Genomic DNA, 27,015 nt, shown 5'->3' on the forward strand with positions numbered 1-27,015 from the left:
TGGCCGTGCTTTTTGGCTTCTATTGCCCACAGGGCGCAAGCTTCTCACTTCAGCTCCTTTCTGAAACAGTTGCCAAAGTGAACAGATAGGCTGATATTACTGTGAGTGCTTAGAAAAGGAAACTTTGAGTTGCTGAGTTTGTTACTCTTGCTCTTTTTTCAGTAGTAGCCAAAGAGAGCAAGTTGCCAGGAAGCGTGGTACTTCGTATGGTCTTTGGGTAGCATGAGAATCTTGGGTATGTCACATTGTTGATTTAAGGTAAAAAATTGTGTTTGGCACCACAGGTCACGTGGTCTATGCTGTTCTGGTCTTCTGTCCTGAAGCAACTGGTTGTGGTGGGGATTTTGCAGGCAAAAGCCTTTCTCTGGACAGCACATGGTCTACATGACACTTATGTCATAACATAACACTTGTGTCATAACATAACAACTAACATCAAAACATGGAAATGGAAACTAGCATGTGAGTACAGGTATGCAGAGAAACTCAGGGGTAAACCTGGTTTCAGCCTTCTCTTTGTACTTAATGTTTTTCTGTCTCTATGGCTTTGTTAATGTTTGTTTTGTTTCAAACAATAAATAATCAGGGTCACATTGGGATCACTTCCTAGCAATACCTTAATACATGGGGTAGGAAGGATGATCTGTTTTAATTCAGACACCTATTTCAGCCATGCACTTTTGGGAGTGAAAGAATGGAAAGAGAAAGGAGATGTAATAATGTGACCTAATCACATTAGATTCAAAAGTTTGCAAGATTTTAATTACAACTTAATTTCATTGTAGTTCAGCTTGAATAATAACAAAAGCACTGATGTGTAACAGCAGTTTTTCTAAAGTTTCTGTACTTTGGGTGTTGTCTTTGTTTGAAACTTTGGCTGTACCTCTGCAGACAGAATTTGGAATAACCTTTCAACAGGATGCGTAGTATAAGTTTCCTATGTAGTTTCTCTGTGGCTTTTTTTTTTTGAATGGCTGTTCCCAGATTAGCGTTGGAAAGATTTCATCCCCAGGCATGCTTGTTTTAGTGAAGCGTTTGAGGATTTTGATTAATTTTGCCTTAAGAAAGATTTTCTGTGAGTGCCAAGTATAACTCATCCTAAGCAAAGAAGGTGGTGCAAGGTATGTTGATCCAGCCAGGGATGCTGTAACAGAGCTTAAAATAAAGTGGTGTCATCTTACATGTGTAGGGAACAGTGGGTTCTGAGAAGAGGTTGAGAGGTGTTCCTTGTACTAAAATCACACTCCAGTGCTAAATATTCAAATAGCTCTTACATATTAAAAATATGCTCCAATGTCAGAGAGTCAAGCATATATCATTTTTGACTTCTTGGCTCATGCCTGCTCTGTGTATTGAAAGTCCTTCTGAAATGGAAAAGTTGTCTTATCTTTTTACTCTACAGCCTGTAGGGAAGATCTGGCAGAGGGTTTGGGGATGGAAAATCACGTGTCATTGGAATCTCTCTCAGAGTCACAAGATAGATTGAGTGAAATGCCAGCTAGAGATGAGCTGTGTCATAACTCCAGCCAGAGAAAATTGCTCTCTGAGGTTTGCTTAGTTGTTTTGAAAGATATAACTGAAGAAATAACCAAAATGGAAAGTGAAAACTAGAAGAAAATATTAAGGAGATTTTTGGAAAAGGGTTGGCCTTGGAATTCATTACTCAACAGGATTGAAAATGCCGAAGCACCTCTTTTCTACTCATTTGAGCTGATAAAGACTTTAATTTTATTTTTGATTTTTACAATTGCAGGTGTCACAGAGAAAAATAATCAGCGTCAACCCAATGGTCTTCAAGGATATGAACTCTGCTGTTTTTATCTAGATGGATGAAAAGGTTAACAGCCCAGAAGGGGAGTTGCTTTTGTTTTCAAGATGGCAGCAATGAGTGGCGAAAGCCAGCTGCAGCGGATTATCAGAGACTTGCAAGGTACAGTGAGTGCCATGCTGACAGATATGTTCTGGAGGCTGGGCTGCATCCTCCAGGGTTTAGATAACAGACAGCAGGAGTTGTGTTTTCTATTGTGTATCTCTTTCCTGAAGCATTGTAGCAACAAAATTCAAGGTGTGCAGTGTGACTGATTTTTTTTGTGAGACAAGTGCTGTACTTCCCGCAGAACACTGAATTATTAAATTCTGTAAATTTAAATATACAAGAGGAAAAAAAAGTTGTACAGTTTAAAGAAAGGGGTGTGTGAGGTGTGCATTATGAACTAGTACTTTTATCAGCATGCATAGAGCTGTGCTGCTACAAGACTTCATGGGAAGTAAGGAGAAAGGGCCTAAAATTCAGCCTTCTTTAAGGGAAAGCTGGTGTGGAGTTGAGGCTAATGTGGGAAGGGAGAAATCCAGGAGGCCAAACCTCACTGGGAAAGGAGACCCAGATGAAGGGTGCTGGAGAATTGCACCTGTTGTTCTTGCTGCAGTGGAACCTGTCTTCCACTAGAAGTAGGCAACTTAATTGAAACAGTTCTGTTGTGGACAGAATTGGTATCAGATTCATAACAGTTTTTCTGCACTCTTTCTGTCCTAATCAGCTGCCTATCCCAAGATTCTGATATTTTTCCTTTTAATTTTTATTAAATAAAAATTATATGCACCAAAACTGAAAATCTACATCCTCCTGTAACATGAAAAAGGAGATCTATGTGACTACAAACTAGAAGAAATTTTTATTTGCAAAGGGTTATTGAATGGGACTGGGAGCTAAAGCTCACTCAGTCACCTGAAATAAATATAAGACCAAGGGGAAAGCAAGCTCAAAACCAGTAATTTCTGATGCTGAGAAGTACATCGTTTTGGGGCTAGAGTGTTCAGGGGGACGATAAAGTGTATTTTGACTTGAGATTTCCTTACCCACTATAGGTGTACATTTCAGGGAAGAGGAGGTGCCATTTGCTTATTTTTTATGCAAGTTAATTTTTCATTTGTGTTTGTAATCAGTACAAGCTGAACCTTCCTGAATAAAGCATGGAGAAGATAAATGTGCTGACTGAACGACTGTTCTTGTGTTACTGATCCCCTTTAGCAGATTACGTGCTTTGTCCTTTCTAATCAGAATTCTGTTTGTCCTGTGGCAATACCTTAATGTGCACATGAGACAGCAAAAAGTTATTTCTCTTTCCTCTGCTGATGTAGCAATTAGCAGTTGTCTATTAGCAAGTTTTGCTAAGTGTGAGAAATGCTAGGCGTGTTTTTAAGAAGTAATCCATACAACAGATTGATACAGTCTGAACTCCTGTTTTCTTATAGGTGGTCTCAAATAGCAAGCTTATCAGTCATTTTTTCATACTGTCGTTCAGACATTTCAGCTAAAAGAAAATGAGTCTACATGCAGAATGTCCATGAAGAAAGCATTTATTTAGTTGTTTATGGATTCGGTGCTATATGTCCTTTGCATTCGTTAACTATTTTGGTGTCTTGTTTTAAAGATGCAGTGACTGAATTAAGTAAAGAATTTAAAGAAGGAGGTGAACCGATTACAGATGACAGTGTCAACTTGCAAAAATTCTCCTACAAGCTTGAGTACCTCTTACAGGTAAAATGTGATTTGTGTCATTTGTAATCTACCAGCAAAGCTCAGCCTTGTTTTCTCTTGCTGACTCTTCACTATATGGAGTTTAACTCAAATAACTATAAATATCCAATTGAGTCTCTCTTTCTATTTTATTTTGGTGTGTGTAATAAGAGGACTGAAATATCTGCTGCCTATTATACTTATTTCAAGTGAAAATAAATGTAATCAAAAGGCAGTGCTGGAAGTTTACTGAGGACTGTAAGGCATTTCTCTGTTGATCTGAAAGATCTGAGTTTGATTTTAAAAATGAATCTTGCTAAATTATCCTGAAAAAACTGTGGTAATGGTATCTTGACATTCTAATGCAAAATAAATACTGGATGTGAGTAATTTACAGAATTTTCAGCAATTTCTCTTTGGAAAGTTTTGTTGTTGTTGTTGTTGTATGGAAGGCTTGAGGAAAAAGGCTGATTTTTAATCTGGAGTGCTGCTTTTTGTCCACCCTTAAGGTTTAAGTAAAAGAGGGTGCTTCTGGGCAAACTGAAATTCTTGCATAGTATGGTGTCCACATATACCATAATCATGCCACTGATTGCAGCAAATGCTAATTTGCAACAAATGCTAATCTAGCCTTAATCTAGGCAAGGAATTGCAGAGCAAAAGCTGGAAAATCCTTTGGTATTTGAATGGTCCAAGGTGCAGTCCGTACCCTTGCTGCATTGCTGCTCTGAACATGATTTAGCTAGAGCAGGTTTTTCTGGTGCATACGTGTGTGCTACTGCCGCTCTTAATTGCAGATCTCTCAGCAGCTGGCTGTCAGTGCCTTGCTCTTGAACAGCTGCTGAATCTGCTGCCAGTCTTTGTCTCAGGAGTTTTGAATGGATGTCTGTATTTTAAAGAGATCCAGAACATTATTATCTCTTACTGTCAGTTAAGTAGCTTTTGTAACTGCTGGATTGCATCAGTACAGTGCAGTGTCTCTTTCCTTTGTGAATGCATTGGCTAAAGCTAAGGGGAGACACGAAAGCACATACTGCTGGGAGAGGAACGGGACTCCAAGTAGGTATATATAAGTATATTTCTATTGCAATTTTGCTCATTGTATTTTGTTTTCCTGGTTTAAGTTTGACCAGAAAGAAAAAAGCACATTGCTGGGGAACAGAAAAGATTACTGGGATTATTTCTGTGACTGTCTGGCAAAAATCAAAGGAGCTAATGATGGAATCCGCTTTGTCAAGTCTATTACAGAAGTAAGTATATCAGTTAAGCATCAGAATATGTGGTTAATGTTCTGCCATGTTTTTTCAGAGAGGGATAACAACAAACTAAAAAAAAAAAATACACTGCTTTTAACATATAGCAAAAAAAAGGGATGTTTTTTTCTAATTTTTACGTGAAGTATAAAAATGCAAGATGGCTCTTTTTACTAGGGCACTAAATTTTGTAGGATTCGAAAGCCTGATTCCTGTTTCAAAGAGCACTTACACAAGTGAATGGACCTGTTTGTCTCTGGTTGTGCCCTGCGTCTTCATAAATTTAAAGCCATTTTCTCTAAAAATAAATGAAAAATTAAGTCAAGTGTAGAGCGTTCCATCTTCAGCAAATCTTGTGGTAGGATTTGGCTCTAAGTGTAAGGTGAAAGCTTCACCATATTTGACTTTTCTTAACACTTTTTTAACTGGTCCATAGAGTTTGGGAGGACTGACTAGGAGCAGCAATTTCATCTTCTGTCTGAACTCTGTTTCTCTGTGTGAAATAGCATGATGAAATGATAAGGGATGATTGTCATCATTCCTTTAGGTAAGCTGTCAGGAACAGCACAAAAAGCTTTGTTCCTATTAGATTTAGATTAGTAATAAAAGCTTAATCTCGTAAAAAACACATTATGTCTTCAGCTCAATGCGTGGGTGAAATTAAAGCTGTGGGAAGCTTTCTGTGTTGATCCTGTCTGAGTCTTTAGAATTATTTGAAGGAGATTTTTGTAGTGGATAGAAGAGACAGTGGTGTGGTGATTGCAGGCTTCTCTGGAAAGGCTGTGCTGTAGTCTTCAGCAGTCTGTTGCTTGTGGCATCACCTGCATATTGCCACATGTAAAGACTGCTCTGCTTTTTCCTTCTTCAGTACCTCTGGCTGTTAAATTGTTATCACAGGGTCAGAAATTATAGTTTGTAAGTAGAATATTTTCTACTTCACTTTATGTGCAGCCATAGAAATTAGCTTGTGGAAGGCTTCTTTAATCTTTATTAACTTGTGGTTTAGAAATACAAACTCCTAAAAAAAAAAATCAGTGATCTGTTTTGGGTAACTGAGCTGGCAGACTTGGGCTCAGAAACTAAATGACACATGGCACAAATGTATGTTTGTTATTCCCCTTCATTATAGGTAGGAAACAGCAGCAAATTTTTGAACCTGGCTGGATAGAACATAAAGGTTTCCAAATGTCCTTTACTTGCCTACTGAGCGATACTAGTTGACTTTCAAACCTGGAAATGAACCAAAAGGAAAAAGTAATAGTAGTTAACTTAAACAACAGTCAAACATTCAACAGCATAAATGCTTGTTCTGCTCTGCTTGCAGTGCTTCTAATATTAGGGTGCATGATATGCTAGAGAGGTGGAGCAAGGAAGCAAATAAGAATAACCTGGAAACTGTTATCTGTTAGTTAAGCAGAGGGCCTTATTCTTGAGAGCAGTAGGTGAGCAGTGGGTTCTGGTCATTCCCCTTTCCCTTTCCAAAGGTGATTACACTGAATACACATTTTTCCAAATATTTACAGCCATACACTGCACCTTACCTACAATGTTTTCTGTCAACATGGAAATACTGTCAATTCCAGACACTCTGCCTCCACTAGCAGGGCTCCAGCAGGAGGTGGCATGGTTTTGTTTCTTAGTCAAATAGTCTTTAGCTACTTGTAGCTGCATATATGTAAATATTTTCCTCTGATTCTTATCATGTACAATTTTTCTGGTCTCTCCATATTGCGTACAGAAAGTATCGCAATTTAAATTGATAAACAAACGGGAGTAAGGATAGGATTAATTCTGTGGCTTCCATGGTTTGTTTTTTTTTTTTTTTTTACAGTTCTTAAGATACTCCCTAAATATGCCTAGTTAGGAAAAAACACTTGTAAGCTTCTGTGCACAGAATAGGGACAGCATCTCCCTGAAGAATGTTCGGATATCTGCAGGGTGGATGAGGGTGAAACCAGGTGGTAAATTAAATTTGATGTTTCTGGCATACCTAGTGCTGAGAGACTGTGGCATTTTGCACATTGTATCCTGTAGAATTCAAACCAAAAATTGGTAAAAAGTGTTGCTATCTTTGCTTCACATTTCATTCAGGACCATTTATAAGGAACATTTTTGTATGTAGTGGGTTACTGAACTAAATGAAGAGCCTGTGTTACTTAAGAGCAGAAGCCCAGTAACAGCAAAAACAGGGAAGCTGAGGGTATTACCCTCACTTCAGCACAGTGGAATACAGATTGGTGGGAAAGAAAGCTTGTGTGGCCTTTGAGCCTTCTTTCACACTAACCTTTCAAGCAAAATTTACATTAACCTACTAACTTGTACCTCAGCCTCTCTATTATTTGTCTTGACTTCTATTTTAAATCATAAATGTGTTTGCTTTGTTAGTTAGATGAGCAGTTAGGTGATAAATTCTTTCATCACACTCCTTCTCCATTTCTAAATTGATTACTGACTTTGATGGAAAGAAGAAACAGAACAATTCAGTTTTTCACTATTTGGCAGGACAGAAAATGGTTCAGATGTAAAAACAAAGTATCAATTTTTCAAGTCAATAGCTATAAAAAAATTCAGTACTGAGCTTTGTGATCCCCCTTATGTTGATTTAACAGCTGTCTTCATAAAAAGATCCATTAATTTTGGTTATGCAGCTGTTCTTGATCTGAAGAAATAATTAAGTTTTAATCAAATTAATGGCTAAGTATTAAGAAACGCTTTCTGCATTGTGTGGGGTTACTGTGTCCATAGGGATGTATATTTGTATATGTGTACATCTTTGTTTTATGACTAAATCTTTCCTAAAGCTCTTCCAGCTGTGGCCATACACATCTTCAATAACTTAAGCTGTCACTTCTGTCTTTGCTGGGCGCACTGAGATTTGCCCTATATTTTGAATTGTTCTTAGTTTGTAATTGTTCATAGTCTGTACTCAGGAACTCAATATATTAGATGACTTATTGGTCCTGTGATGCCTTTTATATTATTATAAAGTGGACAACAGCCAGCTGTAGAAACAAATTCATCATTCTGAAAAGATTCCATCCAATGAAAGACTTAGGAAAAGAATAGCAGAAGTAGAAAAGGTGTTTCTTAGTGGCAGTTCTCACTGGCTTCCTGTACAACTTTTTCCTTTACAGTGGCTTATTGTGAGTATTTTTGTGTTGCTTTGTAGGCTGTTCTGGCCATGTCTTTACATGATCACAAATGATATTTAACTTTCTTTTCTTGTGGTTTCTCTCTTCCAGCTACGAACCTCTCTTGGAAAAGGAAGAGCATTTCTTCGTTATTCCCTGGTTCACCAAAGGCTAGCAGACACCTTGCAGCAATGTTTTATGAACACTAAAGTGACCAGGTGAGTAGCAAAGTGCTTTTTTAGCTAATGGGTGTCTGCTCAGTGTGATCAAGCAGCATCACCTCATAGTTATTGAAAGAAATTGAAACACTTCCAGTTGTTTGGCTTAGAGAGCTGGTAATAGGATATGAAGGATCATAGACCTTTTGGCCTGGGTCACTGGTTCATGCCTATCTTGGGCTTGTAAAGGTTGAAAGTTATTACAGCTTAATATATGTGGAGCGGGTTGTGCTGATGCTTCTGTACATCAGTTTCAGAGGAGATACATTTGTAATTATTGAAGACCCTGGGTTTGATGGGCTATTCATCATGAGAGAAGATTAATTTGGATGTGTTGCACAAGGCCCCAGAAAGCATTTGCATATATCTTGATAGTCACACAAAGGAATAACTTGCCCTTAAAATTCCAAAGATAGTTTGTATTTGGTTGGAGAGATGCTGCTAGGGCTTTAAGAAAAAGCCAGCTATTTTCATGATGCATTTAACTCTGGGTGCTTCTTTCTGTTCCTCATTTTTGATGTATTAAATGTATGCTTTAGTTACTTACTGTGTGATTGTCCAGTGTATTGCAAATATTTTGCATTGTCAGTGATTTGCCCAAGCAGTAGAAGAAAAACTATTTTGTGCAGGGATTCCTTTAAAGATATTCATGTGGAATTAATTAAATTTGTTTGATTTCATTGACATTGAAGGGATGGAATATTGTTTGGTGGGTCTGGTTGTTTTCATTTGTGTTTAGAATACTGTATCATAGTTTTTTTGAGAAGGAGTAAATAATGATGTAGGAGGTTTTTGTAAAATAAACTGCTGCTACCCTTTCGCCTGTGAATGAATATTACTTCTCTTTGGTTTTTTTTTTTGTTTTGTTTTCAAGTGACTGGTACTATGCAAGAAGTCCATTTCTGAATTCCAAAATGAGTTCTGACATTGTGGGTCAACTCTATGAGCTCACTGATGTTCAGTTTGACTTAGCATCAAGAGGCTATGATTTAGATGCTGCTTGGCCAACATTTGCCAGGTAAGATGTAGACACTTTGTGAGTTTGTATTAACAAGGACAAAAAACACCTGCTTGCTAAAGAATCTGTAAAAGCTTCTGCTTTTGAGGGTAGGAGTACTTGTGTTTGAGTAGGTATATGCTTTTTCCATTTAATTAATCCATGACCAAATTGTCTGGTTTTGCCTTCAGTATACTGAGCACCAGGGATCAGAGATGGTGCTCTGTAATATGGCACTTCCAGTAGCTGCAGTTTTGGCCCAAATCCCAAGCTATTCTCATCTATACATACACAAGAATAAATCTTCTTAGCTTCCTCTGTTTCAAGAGCTGAGACATGTAGTGACTACGCAGCCAAGCAGTGTGCTTCGCTTGCAGCCACGGTGATCCCGCCTACAAGTGGGGGATAACAAAAACTACCAGGTCTGGTCCAGACCCATTTGTAGCAATGGGGGTTTCTTAGGGCCATTTGCTGCCACCCTCTGGTTGAGCGGCCACCATACAGCGACACAATTCCGTAGAGCAAGGCTACATTGGTTCTTGTGGATGAGGGAAGTGACAGCTACCAGCCCCATCACCTTTTATAGATGCCTTGGATAGCTCTGTCTTATTTTTCATCAACTTCAGTGGTTGTTGGCCGAGACAGCAGGGACAGTTATGTTCTTTTTTATGTGGTAGTTACCACTAGATAAATCTTACATATACAAGTAGAAAGACACATATATATGTGCTTAGACTTACCTTAGATAATTGGTTTTTTGTTTGATCAACAGGAGAACACTGTCCTCACTTGGATCTTCAGCATATTTATGGAAGCCCCCAAGTCGCAGTTCCAGCATGAGCAGTTTAGTGAGCAATTATTTGCAGGTAAGCAGATTGCAAATAAATGTTTAGAAGTCATGACAGGTCCTTCGTTGACATTCTTTCAGAAAACTTTAATGATGGTTATGTGTCTTATAATCTAAATTGCAAAAAGCATTTTTAATTAAAAGTAAAGTGTCAGCTGCTTCAACTTAACATGCAAATCTTGTAAAAGAAAAAAATATGTTCATAAGACTACCTACAGACAGGTATGTTTTCATTTATCTTTTGGGAAAACAAGCCCCATTTCCTACAACTTGATATCTTGTGGTGCTATGAAGGCAACACACCATGTCACTGTACACTAAGAACCTGAACTTGCTCTCATTTGAGCACACCATTTAAATGAATGTTTAATGCTGCTTAAACTTTCTGATTTTCCCCTTCTGTTCATTTAGGCACAAGAGTTTCCTTCCAGCCCTGATGTAAATAACTCACTAAATGTTGAACACCTTGAGGGCTACGAAGAGATGCGTTTAGAACTTGACCAGGCTGAGCTGAGGCAGAGGGAACTTCAAGATCGTATTCACCAGCTAGAAATTGAAAACCAGGAGCTCCAGGCAGCTGTCAGCCTTCAAAAGGAGCAAGTACAGGTAGAAAAGGAGAAGAGCAATAACTACAGTGAGGAGAACTCCCGGCTGACAAAGATGATCACAGAGTTACAGAAGCAGTGTGAGGTGTCACACTCCACTCAGAGCACTGTGCATGACCTGCAGAAGTGCCTACAGTCACTGGAACTGAGTGCAGCGGAGCAGCAGAAGGAACACTTAACAAAGGTGGAGCAGCTGTTGACCAGCAAGGAAGATTGTGCCTCAAAATTGCAGGTTTCGAATCAGGAGCTGGAGACCTCTAGGGCTTTGATTGCTGTGAAGGATCTTTGCATTGATGAGCTCAAAGCCAAGCTGAGTTCCACAGAACAGAAGAACCTCAACCTCCTTGCAAAAGTTGATGCTGCCTTGGACGAAAAGGGACAGCAAGCCACAGCCCAGTATGACTCTGCCCTACAAATACAGGCGCTGTTAGAGAAGCTTCAGGAGATGGAAAAGGAAAAGGCAGATATGCAAAGACTCAATGCTGAACATGCATCTCAGCTGAAAGCAGCAAGGGAGGAGCTGCTGCTGAAAGAACAGGCACAGAAGGAACTGGAATCCAGATACAATAGCCTTACTACTAACTCCAAAGAAGAGAGTGAAAAGCTGACTGGGAGCCTGGAGACAATGGCAAAGGAAAAGGATGCACTTCAGAAGGCCCTAACTCTGAAAGGAAAGGAGATGGCTGAGCTCCAGACCCAGGTAATGGGGTCGCTGGCTCAGGTGGGTTCACTGGAAAAAAATCTTGAGGATACCAGGAAGGAAAAAGAGAAACTTGAGGAGGAGTATGCTAGGAGAGAAGGAGCACTGAAGCAGGAAGCCCAGTCACAAGCAGAGCAACTTGAACTACAGGAGGGTCGCTTAACAAAGGTGAGTCAGACTGTGTGTAGCCTTCAGGAGCAAAACCAGAAACTCATGTCTGAGAAGGAGCATCTCAGGCAGAAAGTCAAGGAGCTGGAGGAGAAGATGGAGCAGCAAAACTCTGCAGTGAGTGAATTGGATGAGGAGAGCAGGAAACTGAAAGCGGAGAATGAGAATTTGCAGCAGTCTAAGAAGAAGATGGAAGAGAAGCTGAAAAATCTGGAAGCTTCTAAAGCTTCCCTAGAAGCCGATGTAGCCAGGTTGAGAGCCTCTGAGAAACAACTTCAGGGTGAGATAGAGGATGCCCTGGTGTCAGTTGATGAAAAAGAGAAGAAGCTCCGGGGTGAGAACAAACAGCTGGATGAAGACTTGCAGAATGCCAGGAGGCAAAGCCAAATTCTAGAGGAGAGGCTGGAGGCTCTGCACTCAGAATATGAAGAACTAAAGCAAAGAGAAGAGACCTCCAAGGAGTCTTACGCCTCACTTGAAGCACAGCTGAAGAGTGCCAAACAGTGTAGTTTACAAATGGAAAAAAGCTTGGACACCTTGAAGGAAAGCAAAGAGTGTCTCCAGTCACAGCTCACAGAGAAGGAAGTAGAACTGCAGGGCATGGAAAGCCAATGTCAGCAGCTAAGAGCAGAAGCTGAAAGACACAGGAAGAAAGCAGAGACTCTTGAGATAGAAAAGCTCAGTGTTGAAAAGACATGCCTTCATCAGACAAAACTTATAGAATCTCTCACATCAGAAAAGGAATCAGTGGAAAAACAGCAACTACAGCAGGCAGCGTCCCTGGAGAAGGAGGCAAAAGAGCTGGCCTTCAGACTGACCATGAGTGAAGAGCAGCTGGAGGTCAACCGAGGTGAAGTGTCCAGGCTGCAGGCAGAAGTCCTCGATCTGCGAGTCAAGCTTCAGCAGGCCACTGATGAGAGAGAGAGGGTGAGAGGTGAGCTGGCAGTCACTGAGACTGTCTTGAGTGAGCAGAAGACACTTGTCCAGCAGCTGAAAGAGCAGTGTGAGTCTCTCAACAGAAATCATGTGCAAGAACTGGTGCAATGTAAAGAAAGGGAAGAAAAGCTCAAAAAAGAGCAGGAGAGAACAGCCCATCAAAAAGCTGAGCTGGAAAATAATTTGATGAACCTAAAGGAAGAGCTGTCTAAGGTTAAGCGGTATTTGGAAAATGCTAGAGTGGAAAATGAAGAAAATAAAGATCTTCTCCACAGGACCAACACTGATATGGCTGAACTTGGTATTCAGATTTGTGCCTTAACCTCTGAAAAGGTGGATGCAGAAGAGCAGTTGGCTCAAGCCACAGAAAGATTCAAAGAACTGGAAGAACAGGCAGCAGAGCAACAGGAGAAGCTGAAGCTTGACATCTATAATCTCAAAGAGGAGAACAAGAGCCTGCAAGAGAAATTAGAGGAGGCTCGAATGTGTGCCGCAGCTGTCCCAAGTCTGCAACTGCAGCTGGAGACAATAGAGAAACAGGCACAGAGTTTCAAAGAGACCAGCCAAGAAGAGCTGTCTGCAATAAAATTTCAAATGAGCACAGAGATTCTAAATTATCAGACAAAATTCAAGGTAAATTAATGTAATTATTATAGCTGAGGGAGCTGCTTTACCATCTGCTACAGCAATTACTGCATGAAATGCTAAGGTTTGTGTGGGTCAGGCTCTGAGACTAACATGCAACCAGCCTTAGCCTGGGAATCTGAAAATATCTCTGTGCTCATGATCTAGGCCTATCTGAGGTAAAAGGGTGATGATTTCTTACACTGGCACTGAAGGTGGCATCTGCTGTCCCTCTGGTCACAGCTGTGGTTGTTTCCTTTTTTTGTAGCAACATTTCAAGACCTGTTCCTCACACCTCTAACACCGCTTCTCCTAAGAACTGATGGAAGGAAACTTAGACTGAGACCAGTTGCTTTTGCATTTAATTCTCTCATGTATTTTTGCTTTCAGCTGCTCAAGGTAGCAGCTGGAAAGATCAAAGTGTTGCTTCCAAAAAAGCATGAGTCAGCCCTGTGTATATGAAACAGCATACCTAAAGGCTGAAGACTTCACTGTGTTTGCTTTGCCATTCTGAAATGTCTAAGATTGGTTGTTGCTCAGAGGCTTATGCCACTGCATGTGTTTGACCTTGACTGTGCAAAGTAACAGTAAAACACAGTCAATGTGCCACCATAAAGTGAGTTTCCTTGATTCTGAGAGTTGAGTGTCTTTTTAGCTGTCTTTCATGAGCCAGTGGCACTGCATTTATTCCATGCATGGCAGTAAGAGCACTCATAATTCACAGCTGGGAATTTTGTAGGTGAAGGGGTGGCCTTCACCTTCACTGGAGGATTATTAACTACTGGCTCAATCTCTCTGCCAGGCTGTCAGTGAGGAGTGTGGGAAAGTAAGAGAGCAACTTGAGGAGAAGAAGCGACAACAGCATGCGGCGGAGGAAGAGATTACAGAGTTACAAGTAGGTGCTTGATCTGAATTAAAACCAGAGGTGTTTGTGTCAGCAGGCATTAGTGTTACAACTGGAAAGGCGAGCAGCATTTCTGATGACTGGCTGTGAGTGTGAGAACGCCCTTGTATAAATACAGGTGCTGCAGACAAAATACTGGGCAGCTGATGGCCACTGAAGCAGAGATTATGGAAAGCATGATGTTACTTAGGATTTGTCCTGCCTTGAAAGCTGGTCAGGTTCTGTTGGGAAGGATAGATATCCACCCAAACTGTCCTGGAACTCACTAACGTCTTTACAGATTCTATGTAAGACCTGGCTATGTGTTCTCTTCTCAAATGGGGGTGTGGGTTTCAGATGTACTTTTCTTAGACCCTGCATTCCCATACAGCCACATATGTAGATCCATCTATTTGTAGGCTGCAAAGGGCACTGAATTAGAGAATTAATGTGGCTAAGAAATAACCCAGCCAGAAAAAAACCCAGAATTTTTGCAATAAGTTTATCAAACAGTTGGGTTAGAAGGGTCATACAGAGTTGTAAGGAATTCAGAAAGAAGAAAGTTAAGATTACTGGATGTGGCCTTGCCTTCTAGGAGAAATACATACCTTTAGATGCAATTAGCTATGTGCCCTGAGGACTCTTAAGTTTTGCAGACTTCTCTGGAGAGTCTAGCTGTGAAAGAAGTTGGGTTGTTTTCGATTGCCCTTCATATTTCATATAGGCTTTAATAAACAACATTTTCCTACTATTTAATTTTTCTCTTTTTAAGCTTTTAGATGGCGAAAAAGCTTTCAGGGTGTATTCTTTTTTCCATTATTTTTGAGAGATTTTTCTTGATAAGAGGCAAACCCTCAACTGATAGGGACTAACAAGAATTACAGGCTTAGCACTGCCTTACTTTAGCATGTATCCCTTATTCAGTGTGACAGAAGTAATCAGTCACTAGTACACAACTAATTACTGCCTGCTTATACAATAATATCTTAATTGGTCATTTGGCTGTAACTGATTCTTTTAAAACTGATTCTTTTAAAACATTTGTGAGCTGTCTTGATAATTGTCCTGTGCATTGTAAAGTCTTGTTTTTATATGCAAGGAAATACAGTAATTCATTTTATTAGGCTGCAAACACGAGTTTGTGCAGAAAGCTGGATGAAACAAGAGAGCAGTTGTCAGAATCAGAATCTGCTCGGCTGCAGAAGGAAGAGGAAGTGACTTCTCTTAGAGAACTCTTGGAAAGGTGAGAGATTGGATTCTTTACAGAAGCTGTTAATTTGTAGGCCAAGCAAGGGGACAATAATCAAAACATATTGAAAATCACCATGGTTTATGTCACAGGGTTTATATAGAACAAATATATAGAAGTGCATGAGCACTGGCAGGGAATATCAAATTGATAGTTCAGATGAGAAACATGGAAATTATCCAGCACATATGAATGCACTGTTTAGTTTTTACTGTATTGTTCATTTAGCTGATATAAGTTCATGAAAGACATTTTTATAGCCTCTAATTAATCACAACATTAAAACGATATTGGGGGTTTGTTGTAAGGAATGGAAAACTGGTACTTTTGGACAGTTTGTTTTTTCTCTCCTCTTCACAAAGTTTCAGGGAATCAGTAAGAATTATCTGAATGAGACAATATCCTGCATGTCTTTGTCAAGTTTCTTATCAGCTTTAATCATCTAACTCAGGATGTGTTTTCAAGGTCTGTAACATGGACCTGTGTGGTGTGGATAATCTGGCTGTCAGAAATCTACAGCCGCTTCATGGGGTGTGGGCTCACACAGAGTCCAATAAGTTAACCAAAGCCTATGTATTTTTATATATTTGTGCTGACATCATATGTGTTATTCCTAGTTGGTAGCCATCATAAACTTTACTGTAAGCAGGACATCCAAGCAATTGCTGGTTGCTGGCTTTGTTCACTAGATAATGGATCTATGTGCATTTTCAGTGATGCAGAAAACTGGGGAGATTTATGTCTAGCTCTAAAAAACATGCACACTGAGAAAAATTTCACTGAAAGTACCATCCATCAGGGTGGATGAGCCCTTCTTCCACAGGGAAGACTTGAATTTACATGAGCTAAAAATTATTCATAATTGCTTTTGTATCAGGATCCAAAAAGAAGCTGATGAAGCAAAAGAGAAGATCCTGGATTACACTGAGAAGCTCAGCAAGGTGGCAGCAGACAAAGATAGCAGTGACCAGAAGTTATTTGCTGAGCTGGATGATCTGACAAGAACAAAGCAGTTCCTTGAAGAACGTTTGATAGAACTTATCAGGTTGGCATCAAAATAAACAGCAAGCAGAAATTAAAATCCTTGCTTAGGATGTTCAGGGATACTTCTTAGGTCATCCAGGCTTATATTCCCAATTTGAAGATAAAAGTACAGGCCAAATTCATTAGCAGTTGAAATTTTGCATTTCCATAATATAGTCAAAAACGTAACACTCAATACTATCTCCTTAATTTGCTGTCTGTTTTGAAAAAAATATGTAGTTCTCTGCATGGCATGTGTTCTTCTCCCTGTCTTTGCAGAAGCTTCAGTAGGTTTTTTGATCTATCTTTATATCTGAATGCTCCTCAGAATTTTAGGAGCAAAGGAATTTTTGCTGTGAAGCTTTCACCAGCATTCCAGTTGAGGTTGGTTAGCAATAAACCAATACTGTGACAACTTCTATGTATTTTTCCTTTCTTTTAACTGTGTCATTGCAGAGACAAGGATGCTTTGTGGCAAAAGTCTGATGCTCTGGAGTTCCAGCAGAAGCTTAGTGCAGAGCAGAGGTGGCAGGGGGACACAGAAGTTAATCACTGTCTGGACTGCCAGAGAGAGTTCTCATGGATGGTGCGCCGACACCACTGCAGGTCAGTTGTTGAACTGTATTGCGCTGTTCAAAAGTAAAACTCGGTACGGTTGTCTATGTGGAGGAAATATTTCTTAATGTTCACAGTTCAGTGATCAAAATTGTTGATACATGACATTGTAGAGGCTGAAAGAACACATGAGCTTACAAGAGGATAAGACATGATTGGAATGATCCCTTGACATGTATTAATACAAAATCTGAATGTAACTCTGACTTGGGGAGTCTCTTAGTTTCGCATTTCTGGAAACAAATATGATCACACCCTGTATAGTGTGTTTCTTTGAAGGATTGTGCACTGCTCTGTTCTTGCTCTACACAATATTCACTAGGATGGTTTTGCTACTGGGGTGGAAGTATTCCAGAGCAAGTTTCAACATGCTGTGCAATTCTAAATTTGTTTACTTACACTAGATGTGTTCAGACATAATTAAGTATTGCAGAGTATTTTTTTTTTTAAGTGGATATTAAATTATTTCCCCTACTGTTAGTGTTAACTATCCAATCTAGATTTATTAGAAAGTATTTAAATGGGTACATTTCAGGGTCCTAGTGATATGTTTGGTTTGGCTCTTTACTGTTCCTTATCCTCATTACCTGATTTGTCATGTAAGGAAAGAAGGAAACACTGGAACTGTTTCCACTTCACATGAAGGTAAACAACATTCTAAAGGGATTAATGAATGGTGAAGTTATTTTGGATAACAACTTCCAAATTACTCATTTCTGCTAAGGTCTCTGAAAGCTGCTTGTGTCTTCAACTAGTAATGATTTAAATGATGAAGAAAAACAAAACCATTAAAATTTCCTGAGTAGTAGTCATCTTTGATGGATGCTTTAATTCATTGAAATTTCAAAATGCTCATCAAAAAGTAGTTGGCAAGTTTGATACTGTGTGGCTTCAAAGGGGAGAGGGCAGGAGGAAAAAATGTACACATATGTATCCAATACTAGATTCTTTTCCTTTCTGAAGGGAAGAGGGGTCGTTATGAAGTGGAGACATACAGATGTGTTTTTAAAATCCTTACAATCAAATCAAGTTTTGTTCTTCCTGTCTATGAGATTTGGTCTGTGTAGTATTAAGTTAATTTTTTTCTTACATACTTAATATAAATACTATTTATTTGCATTTTATGTTTGTGGACATTTGATTCTTTCACTTTTTTAAAAATTATTTTTAGTTTTTTCTGTTTTACCTGCTTATTAAGGTAGCAAAGTGTGAATTTGAATTTCTGTCCTGTGCTTGTCAAGAAGACTTGCTTCACTTCAGAAAGGAGCGTGGTCTGTTACAAGTTCTGCCAATGGGTGTAGCTTTCATGCTTTTGCAGAAAACAAGACCATTATGAGAGAGCCCCAACCCCTGTCACAGAGATATGTTCTGGCTGTGTGTGGTACTTTTCTAACACCTCTGGTTTTGAATCATTTCTAGAATGTGTGGCCGCATTTTCTGCTACTACTGCTGCAACAACTACATGGTGACAAAGCTTGGTGGAAAAAAGGAGCGTTGCTGCAGAGCTTGCTTTAATAAGCCTAGAGTCATTGTGGACAGTACAGATGACTCTGGATCCAGTGCCAACCAGGAAGGATCACCGGCTTCATTGGAATCACCTGTCTCACCATCTGAGAGAGCTTTTGGTTAGTTTATTGTTTGCATGATGTGGAGAAATAAGTACGGTTCACCTCCTGCTCCAATGACTTGCAGGAGGTCATGGAGAACTTTCAGGGTGGGACTGACCCTGTCTTTGATTGATATTGAGAGAAACATTAATGTATATTAAATGAGTATCAGTCAGACCAAGATTTTCCATTAGTTCTAATAGTTATCTAATGCTTCTGTTAATGAAGAGGAATGGCCCAGGCTCGCTCCTTAGGGGTTTTGCTTGTTTGTTTTCCAGACAACCAGCTAATAGTGTTCATGTTTCTTCTCATGTTTTTTTTTCGGACAGTTGCAAGTGAAGCCTCTAAACCACCAGATGATGCAGCTTTTGATATAATCACTGATGAGGAGCTGTGCCAAGTACAGGAATCAGATTCTCTGCACAATGAAGGTCAGATGGAGAGAGACTCTCTGGATCAAAGTGTGACAGATCTGTGAGTAAACACTACTTCTCAAAGAGGGGACTCTTTGGGATTGGCTTTAGAATGTTCTTTTTTTTCCCCATTCACTGACAGTAGTTTACATCTTTGGTGTAAAGTGAAGACCTCTGTTCCTAGGCCACAAGTTCAGTAGAACAACACAAGATAATTTTAGTCTATTTGCACAGTCAGTATTCAACCTAGTAAATCTAAAGCACTCCATGCTCTCTCTCCACCTGCTTCACCACAACACAGGGGAGTAGTGCCAGCTTTGTGCTGTCATCACACCAGCTGTCACTATTAAAGTCAGCATTCAGACTCTCTGTGTTTCTAGACATCCTTACTACCTTAGAGATGACAGCTTACAGAAGAAAAGAACAATTATGTAGCTACATCTGGCACAAGTTTGTTTTCTTTCTGAAGAAAATGGGAGTGAGTGCAGATTTCAATAATTTTTTTAATATCTATTTCTACCTAAATTACCAATGAAAAGGATTTAAGGGCATCTGAATATTCTAAAACTTGGTTTGCAAATGACATTGTAGTATTATTTGTTTAATTTGTATTTATTTTAGGCAAAAATATTGTTTTACTATTGTTCAGATATTTTCAAATGTTTTACAAAAATTCCATTCTTTAAAATATATTGTCTTTTGAGAAGAAAAAAGAGAAATTTCACCTAAATTATGTACTTGCTTTCCTTTCAAGCAGATAAGTAGACAGGATAAATCTAAATGCTGAACTGAAAATAGTCACAGCGTAGATAGTCTGCTGCTGAGAAAGCAGACCTAGACTCTTGCACCCAACAGACACGCTTCCGGTATAAACCACAATGACTTGCAGTTTGGGTTGAAGACAGTACAGACTTGTTTATTTGGTAAAAAGACTTTTCAAAATTCTACCTATTTGTTTCTTGGTAAATACCTTAAATGTATTCTGCTACTTTGTATACAGTTAACGCTGACAGTGTATTCCTGCTTATCGTGTGCTGAGCAGACATGAATGATCTCAGCTTCACGGTGCCCTTGTGAATTTAGTGTTGCCTTTGTTTTGCAAAAGGACAGTTCATGGTGGGGAATTTTTGTTTGTTTGTTTTTATGAAGAAAATTGAAGTGTACCACTTCTTTTAATTCAGGCTATTTGCAGCAGGTGAGTTAGCTCTGGAGAAAACAATCATGAGGAGAGAAATAAGCGTGAATCACCATTTGTTTGCATTTGAGATAGGTCTAATTTCATCTTGTCTGACAAAATATTCAGGTAGGAAGAAGGATTGCCACTAACAAGGGGATACTATTCTTGAAGAGCACCCATGGAACAACTTACTTGCACCATGTAAACTTTTAAAGGTTGTCCAGCTTCCCTTGTTGTGAGATTATAAGCAGGAGAACCAGGAAATAGTGCTTTATCCTCTGTTGCTTTTTGTTAGCAGTTTCATGAACAGGTGAGAGAGTCCTGTGGCTGTACTTTGAACTTGAGACATTCTTTGCAGAGAGCACAAATGACACCTGCCCGTTCCCATGACACCTGTAATGTTTGGAAGGCTCAGGCTCACTAGCCTGAGCACTGGAGGGGAGAATGACCTTCTTGCATTGCAGATGACTTGTTGATTGTGGGTTTGTGTTATGGGAGAGATCTAGAAATTGATTCATGAGTCAGATGATGGTGTGGTGCCTGTGGTGCATGTTAACGAAAAATAGCAGGGCACAGTGCTGATTGTGACAGCACACAGGTCTTCTCACTTGTTTCTGTGGTGAGGAGTACACATGTAACCAAAGCTTGAGTTTCATTTAGCACAGGAAGGAGCAGGAATTGCAGCATGAGATACCTCGGTTGTTTGTGAGTAAACGTGCCAGAGCCACTGTATTGTCTGCTGACCCTCTGTCCTGCCTTTGACAGCAGCCCATGAGAGATGTACTGAAAATTTTCCACTGTGTTTTCTCCCACACTTCAGGGACCTTCAGTTCAGTGACTTTCTGAGCTACTGGTTTGATTGCTGCAGATTTCTTGGCTGTACTGGGCTGACCACCTTGAATTTCATGTAGACTTATCATCTTAATTATTTTTCTTTCTAAATTGTCCAGCTAAATGTGACCTATTTCTAGGTGGAAACTTCAAATAGTCTCCACTGGCATTCCAATAATGTTCTCTTTGCATGAAATTGAATATTTGGAGTAGAATTTGCTTAGATATAGTGTCTGAGGAACACACAAAAGATCCAAGATTGTGGTTGCTAGATGCAGGTCTGAGGAAGGCATAGAAATAAGTCAGCTTTCAGGCTAAACTTCTTTATTGAGATCTGCTGAAAATAATCCAAGCTATTTTGGTTTTGCCAAAGGTTTGAACGAGCTGGTGGAGCTCTAAAAATGAAAGAGATGAGCAGCCAGGAGAGGGAAGGGAAGGGCGGCTTGTTGTCCAAGTAGAAGATATGCAACTGACATGCTCTGTTGGCGTAGTTTCTTATGATCTCACTCTGGCTGACAGCAGAGATTTTTCACACTGACTATACCTAGAATACTAGGCGTGAGTGCTTGCTGGACTGAAAATGCAAGTTGGTCCTCAAAGTAGTGAATTATCTTAAAGGACATTCCTGTTCCTATTTTCCCCCTTTTGGTGCCTTACTGTACTTTTACTCTATTTTTCACTTGGTCTCTTCACTTAGCCCTGCCACTGTTGTTCTTTCCTTGAAGTGACATGAACCAATTACAACAAAATTCTTTCATAACAGCAAATCTTGAGAGGCTGCCTTTATTGGTGCAGGTCAGTTGAGAATCAATTAAAACTCACCTTAGTCATCAACTGCAGAAGTGTGTTGCAGAATAAGAGAGATGATTGTACCAGCATAACTCGGGCTGACCTTGAAGTAGCTATTTCCTAAAGGTTAGGATTAAGCCACAGTTAGTTCATCCTTTCAGGTTTGTTATGTGCGTTTGGACCAACCTGATGAAAATCTTGAATGTGAGAAGCTGAGATTAATTGTGCCATTGTGATACATCCTGCTACTTCAAGGCATATGGGTTTTCTTTTGAAGTGTTGTGGTTTTGAAGTCTTATTTCTAAAGCATTCACATTTGCATATTGTACTCTAAAACAAAGGGCTCCAGGATAAACCAGTGCACTGTGTTTCCATTTTTATGTGTTGTAGGCATAACATGCCTGCAATAAATGTTGCAGCAGCAAAATCAAGATCGTAGACAGCAGAAGAGTGAGAAAACCCAAAGAGTGAAAAAAACCCAAAGCCTGGTACAGGAACAAAGAGTTTATTCACACCTTGGTAGTGGTAGAAAGAACATCTCAGCCTGTCTGCAGAGTGGTTGCTTTGGTTTGGATTGTTTTTTATCTTGATGACTCATAACACTCTTCGCTGGCCTTATTACAGCTGACGTGGCCGGGCAGGGTGCAGTGTAGCCGAAAAGGGGAAGTGAATGTGGTCTGAAGCGTTCCCTGCCCAATGCAGAACCAGCCAGGAAGGAGAGGGGACAGAAACACCTCTTGCCACCCTATGCTGGCAAAGCCTGCATTGCAGCTGTGTGTTGAGATGGCACCTTTATATATGCAGTGACACCACCTTGCTTTGTAGCTTTGATTTTAAGGATATTTCACTGTGGGAGAAAAAAGAGATTGTGTACTGAGGAAAGGATTGCCTAAGGAGCTGATTCCTAAAGGGAAAAGTGGTGAGATGGGCACACTGCTGCCAAAAAGGGTCAGGTTCCTCTGAGCTGCAGTGCTCTGATAGGAAGGCCTGGGTATTAATGGGGCGTAAAGGAGCATCTATAGAGTGTGTTTTTTTCAAGAATGGTTAGAAGCAGTTAGAATTGGTATTTCAAAGCTGTAATGCAGAAGGCTTTAACCCTTTGGGCCAGACCCAACCCTGCCTTTATTGCAAGCAGCCCATAGCTGCATAAAGTCCTCTCTTGACTCCTCTGCAACATCCCTTCTTTCTTTTTACCTGTTCCAGTCTCCACACCTGCTCTACTACTTTGTGCAAGAGCTTTTGCACACTTTCTGTCCCCTCCACATCTTTTTCCCCTCCAACTGGGAAGTGAAAAGACCAGAGGTGGAAAGGGAGAACTGGTGGAACAAAGTTGGAAAACAACTAAGGAATCCACAGTTTCATGACGAGGGAACCAATGTGCCAAGGAAAACAGACTGGAAAGATGTCATGATGCAAAGAATGTGTGGAGAATCAGGATGTGAGAGTTTGCATGTACAGAAACACAGCTCAGTGTTGGAGCCCATGTGTGTGTGATATGATATTCCTGGTGCTCACAAGGGGCCTGGTAATCTGGCAACATGAGCTCTGTTATCAGATATAAGATACAAAGATGTGTATGGGACATTCAGGCTGTGAACCTGATAGTAGGTGAAAGGCAGATGAAAATGCTGCTTTATTACAGAAATTTTAGATGAATGCTAAAGGATTTTGCATACAGACCTTGTCCTAGATGGAAAAAAAAGCCCAAAATATCCAAAAAAACCCAACCACACATGAAACCCAGCATTAAGATTGAAATATATATGTTTAAAATTCAGGAATTCTCATTAAATGAATGGGCTGAACTAAAATACGTAATATATTTGAAACAATTCATAAAAGCTTTCATGAACAAACACCATTCATAGAAAACCAGCAGACCAGAGGTTTGGGAGTCAGGAAATTTAAATTACCTTTGTTTCATGTCATGAAAATTGGAGTTTTATCTCATTGTTTTTTATACTTTTTGAAGATCTTCTGCACTGTTAACTCAGTTACCAGCTTGGACTGAAAAAGCAGGAAGAAATGAAGTATGATGAAAATAGGTTGGTTCTAAGCTGATCACAGTGTTTTTACTAATGGTATTTCCTCTTTCACTCAGACTCCCTACATCAGTATTTACAACAAACAGACAAAAAGAAGCTGAAAAATAGTTGCCAGATTTTCTAGGCATTTTTATAGTGAGTACATATATAGTGAGCAGATGCTTGTGGCATCTGCACTATATAAAGCAGTAAAACATTTAGAGTCTTCCTCTTTGGTGGTTTGCCACTGTTGAGCTGTACCTTGCCATTTGGCATATCTTGATTTTTTTAATAACTTTGTGTTAGCACTTCCTGATTTTCATTCCTGTGAAGAAATAGAAAGTTAAGACAGGCATAAAAATAAGCAAGAGCTTTTGTTATGGTAATTGCATATTCAAAGCTGCTGTTCAATTTAAAGCTCCAGTCTATGATTTTTAGCAATCTGAAGGAAGTATAGGGTATATGGGTAAGAATAAACAGGACAACTACAGAAAATATTTTTGTAGATTTGTTCTTTTGAAGACTTCTAGCACACAGTAAGGTTTTAATAATTGGTGAGTAGCAGATGATCATGGCTAGCATGGGAATAAAATAAGCAAGAGTCACTTGGATCTCTTCAGGAACCAGTTCTCTGTGATAGTTTGGGTATTCTTCCTGACATATTGCTTTATCAAAATTCACACCTCCCAAAAACCAAAGTGTGTTGCAGCAAATGCTTGTGAGATCACTCAGATCAAGACAGAGATTAATTTTCCCCATGTCATTTGTTTGGTTTAACACATGTGCTTTGGTGACAAAAGTAACAGCAATAAGCTGGTTAAAGGGGATTGACATTAGAGTTAACATTGAAGTGCATACAAGCCCCATATAAATATGACATGCCACAGTGCCTGGAGTCCACTCCTGAGCAGCAGAGTATGCCCAGAGGGCAGCATCCAAAGAAAAGCCCAGTCAGCTATAGTACCACCAGTATTCAGCAAAAGTACCATCAATTTCTGTCAGTGTCTTTAGTTTCATATAGAAACTTAGTATGACAAAGACCAGTGCATTTCAAGCTAGGCCAAGGATGAAAACAGCAAAATACATATATGGCAGGAAGACTGTTATTAATATGAAAATTCTCATTTCTGTTTTCATAGGGACCAGTGATGGAGAAGTTATAATGAAAGTTAGCACTATATTGTAGTTGCCATGTTGCCTTCTTTTTAAAGGCAGCCTGGAAGGAGACATACTGAAATTTTTTTGCTCAGCAAATAATTAAATCCTAATGCATCCAGGAGACAGACAAAATCCTAAGTGCTAACAGATAAGAGTTGTAGTAAAGCATCCATGACAGACAGAAGCGAATCTATTTATTTGCTGAAGAGGATTGTCTTGACATTCAAGACCCAAACACAACAGCTGGTAGATTTGAATACATCATCTGTTACCAGATTTTTACTGATGGAGACTCAAAAGCATACTCAAAAGACAATTACAAAGAGGCTTCTGAAAACAGTAAGGGATTAAGCTTTCTAATACATCAGTGATTTGGTGCTTGGATTGAGGTTTCTGGGGAAACCGATGAGAGAAATAAAATTTGTTTTGCTAAATTTACCATTTAGGCTCAGTTTGCAGACTCTGAGCATCAGAGTTGTTTGGCTTTGGTTGGACCTGTCCCAAAAGGCAAGGTTTGAGTACTTCAGAACTTGTGTTTCAGTTAAGCCTCATGTTGTTCTTTAGATGTCAGTCACATCATCAAATGGTGGCATTTCTTCCTTTCCCCATTTCAAGTGACTTACTGAAACATGGAGGATTTTTGTTAATGCACTACAGTTGTATTACTCTCAGAGGGAGGAGTGACCAATTCTCTGTCAGCCCCTTCCATCACACTCTCTCTCAGCTATGGCTGGGTTTTGCAGTGTCAGCTCTCCAAGTTAAGGAGAGGCTTAACTCCTTAAGCCTCTCCTTAACTCAACAGCCCTGCAGTCAGGGCTGTTGCCAGAACATAAAAGTAACAGCCCTAAGATTAGTGATCTTTGCAAGCTGTTTACCTGGTAAATTAAATCTTTTGTAAGATAAGATTAGCAGAACTCACCTCTGATTCAAGATTGGCTGAAAGGCCTCACCCAGTGAGTTCTAATGTACAGCAGTTTGAGTATCCCTTGGTTCTGCAAGAGAGGGCAACACTATTGAGAGAAACGAGCTCATGCAGGCAGATCTTTGCAGCAGCCTGTGCTGCCATAGCTGGAGTGCTTCTGGGACTCTGACTTGTAGAGCAGTGAACTGGTATCTCTCACTACTTGAGTTTGGTACCTGCAAATGCATATAAAGAAAAACAGCACCGATTTGACTTACTTCTGCAGCATCATTTATTGAAAGAACACTACTGACACGAGAAATGTAAGGCTGTGTAATGCTCTTTAAAAACAGTTCTCCCTTGTGCTTCATTGCATGTGGTAGCACTTTCTCTACCTCTAAGTAGCAAACTGGGAGCAAGGTGCTAAATATTCGCAGACTGTTCCTGTCAAACAGGGGAACAGCTTTTATCAGTTATTTTCAGATGCAGAATAAGGTATGAGGATGACACAGCAGTGGCTAAGCTATGTGGTAACATACGGGTTGTGTGAATTTATCCCTTATAGGGAGTGGGCTGAGAGAGTAGCTGTTACTCCTGGATGGGTCAGTATGAAGAACATTTGATTGTAAAGCTGTGAAGGACCCTGGGTGCTAAAAGCACCCTGGCTTCAGGGAACCTGCAGGCTCTGGGATGGAGCAACCTCAGTGGAGCTACAGGCTGGGCAGGGAGGGCTGGGCAGCAGCTCCGCTGAAAGGACCAGGGGCTCCTGGTGGATATTGGTGTAAACTCAGGCCAGAAACTGCTTCTGCTATATCTGTCCTATAATTCTGCCTCAGTTTCTCTTAACAGCCTCTAAAGAACTGTGTGAAAAGAAAATTCAAAGGTATCTTAGCTAGTATTACCCACAGAGGTGACTGTAGCCCTGGTGATCTACAGGCTGCAGTATTTGGGCTATACTGGCAGCAGCTTGTCAGTAGTTTTAGTGTTGATTTCCAGTTGTCTGTTTGCTGCCTCCTGCTGGGAAGGGGACTTGAAACCACCCTGGTAATCCCTAGTTGTTGTTCTGAACACTTTCCAAATGCAATGTTTAAAAGCTATCTTCATCTCAGAGCCTTTGCCAAATGTCTTCCTTATCACCATAAAAAAACAAACAAAAACATTAAAAAAATATTTTGCATGTTGTCACTTGAAACACAGAAATATTCCTTTATCATGATGCTTTCCCTAGCTTGCTTTCTCTGTATTGCCTCATCTTGAAGATAGAGTGTGACCAGTTTTAAGGCTGGGGAGTCCTTTTGTATTATTTGTTGGTTGTTTTTCTTTGTTTCATACAGGATGTAGTATAGCTA

General features: G+C 39.8%; 1 protein-coding gene across 12 annotated transcripts in view; it reads left to right on the plus strand.

Annotated features, from left to right (window-relative positions):
* Positions 1–27,015, plus strand: part of FYCO1 (FYVE and coiled-coil domain autophagy adaptor 1) — a 45,362-nt gene that overhangs the window by 7,369 nt on the left and 10,978 nt on the right. For 7 of the 12 annotated variants that reach the window (XM_030265109.4, XM_030265115.4, XM_041714505.2 and 4 more), the window contains 13 exons: positions 1,754–1,930; positions 3,432–3,538; positions 4,642–4,767; positions 8,013–8,119; positions 8,994–9,137; positions 9,889–9,982; positions 10,375–13,005; positions 13,799–13,891; positions 15,004–15,122; positions 16,006–16,173; positions 16,608–16,757; positions 18,186–18,391; positions 18,703–18,847. In XM_030265109.4, the coding sequence (XP_030120969.4) occupies positions 1,876–1,930; positions 3,432–3,538; positions 4,642–4,767; positions 8,013–8,119; positions 8,994–9,137; positions 9,889–9,982; positions 10,375–13,005; positions 13,799–13,891; positions 15,004–15,122; positions 16,006–16,173; positions 16,608–16,757; positions 18,186–18,391; positions 18,703–18,847 (4,145 nt within the window). In that variant the 5' untranslated portion in view covers positions 1,754–1,875. Of the gene's footprint in view, positions 1–283; positions 473–1,524; positions 1,549–1,753; positions 1,931–3,431; positions 3,539–4,641; positions 4,768–8,012; positions 8,120–8,993; positions 9,138–9,888; positions 9,983–10,374; positions 13,006–13,798; positions 13,892–15,003; positions 15,123–16,005; positions 16,174–16,607; positions 16,758–18,185; positions 18,392–18,702; positions 18,848–27,015 lie in introns of those variants that run through there. The other 5 variants (XM_030265111.4, XM_072925802.1, XM_072925803.1 and 2 more) reach the window with 5 other exon arrangements.

The sequence above is a fragment of the Taeniopygia guttata genome, chromosome 2 (genome assembly GCF_048771995.1).
Source record: "Taeniopygia guttata chromosome 2, bTaeGut7.mat, whole genome shotgun sequence".
NCBI classification, from domain to species: domain Eukaryota; kingdom Metazoa; phylum Chordata; class Aves; order Passeriformes; family Estrildidae; genus Taeniopygia; species Taeniopygia guttata.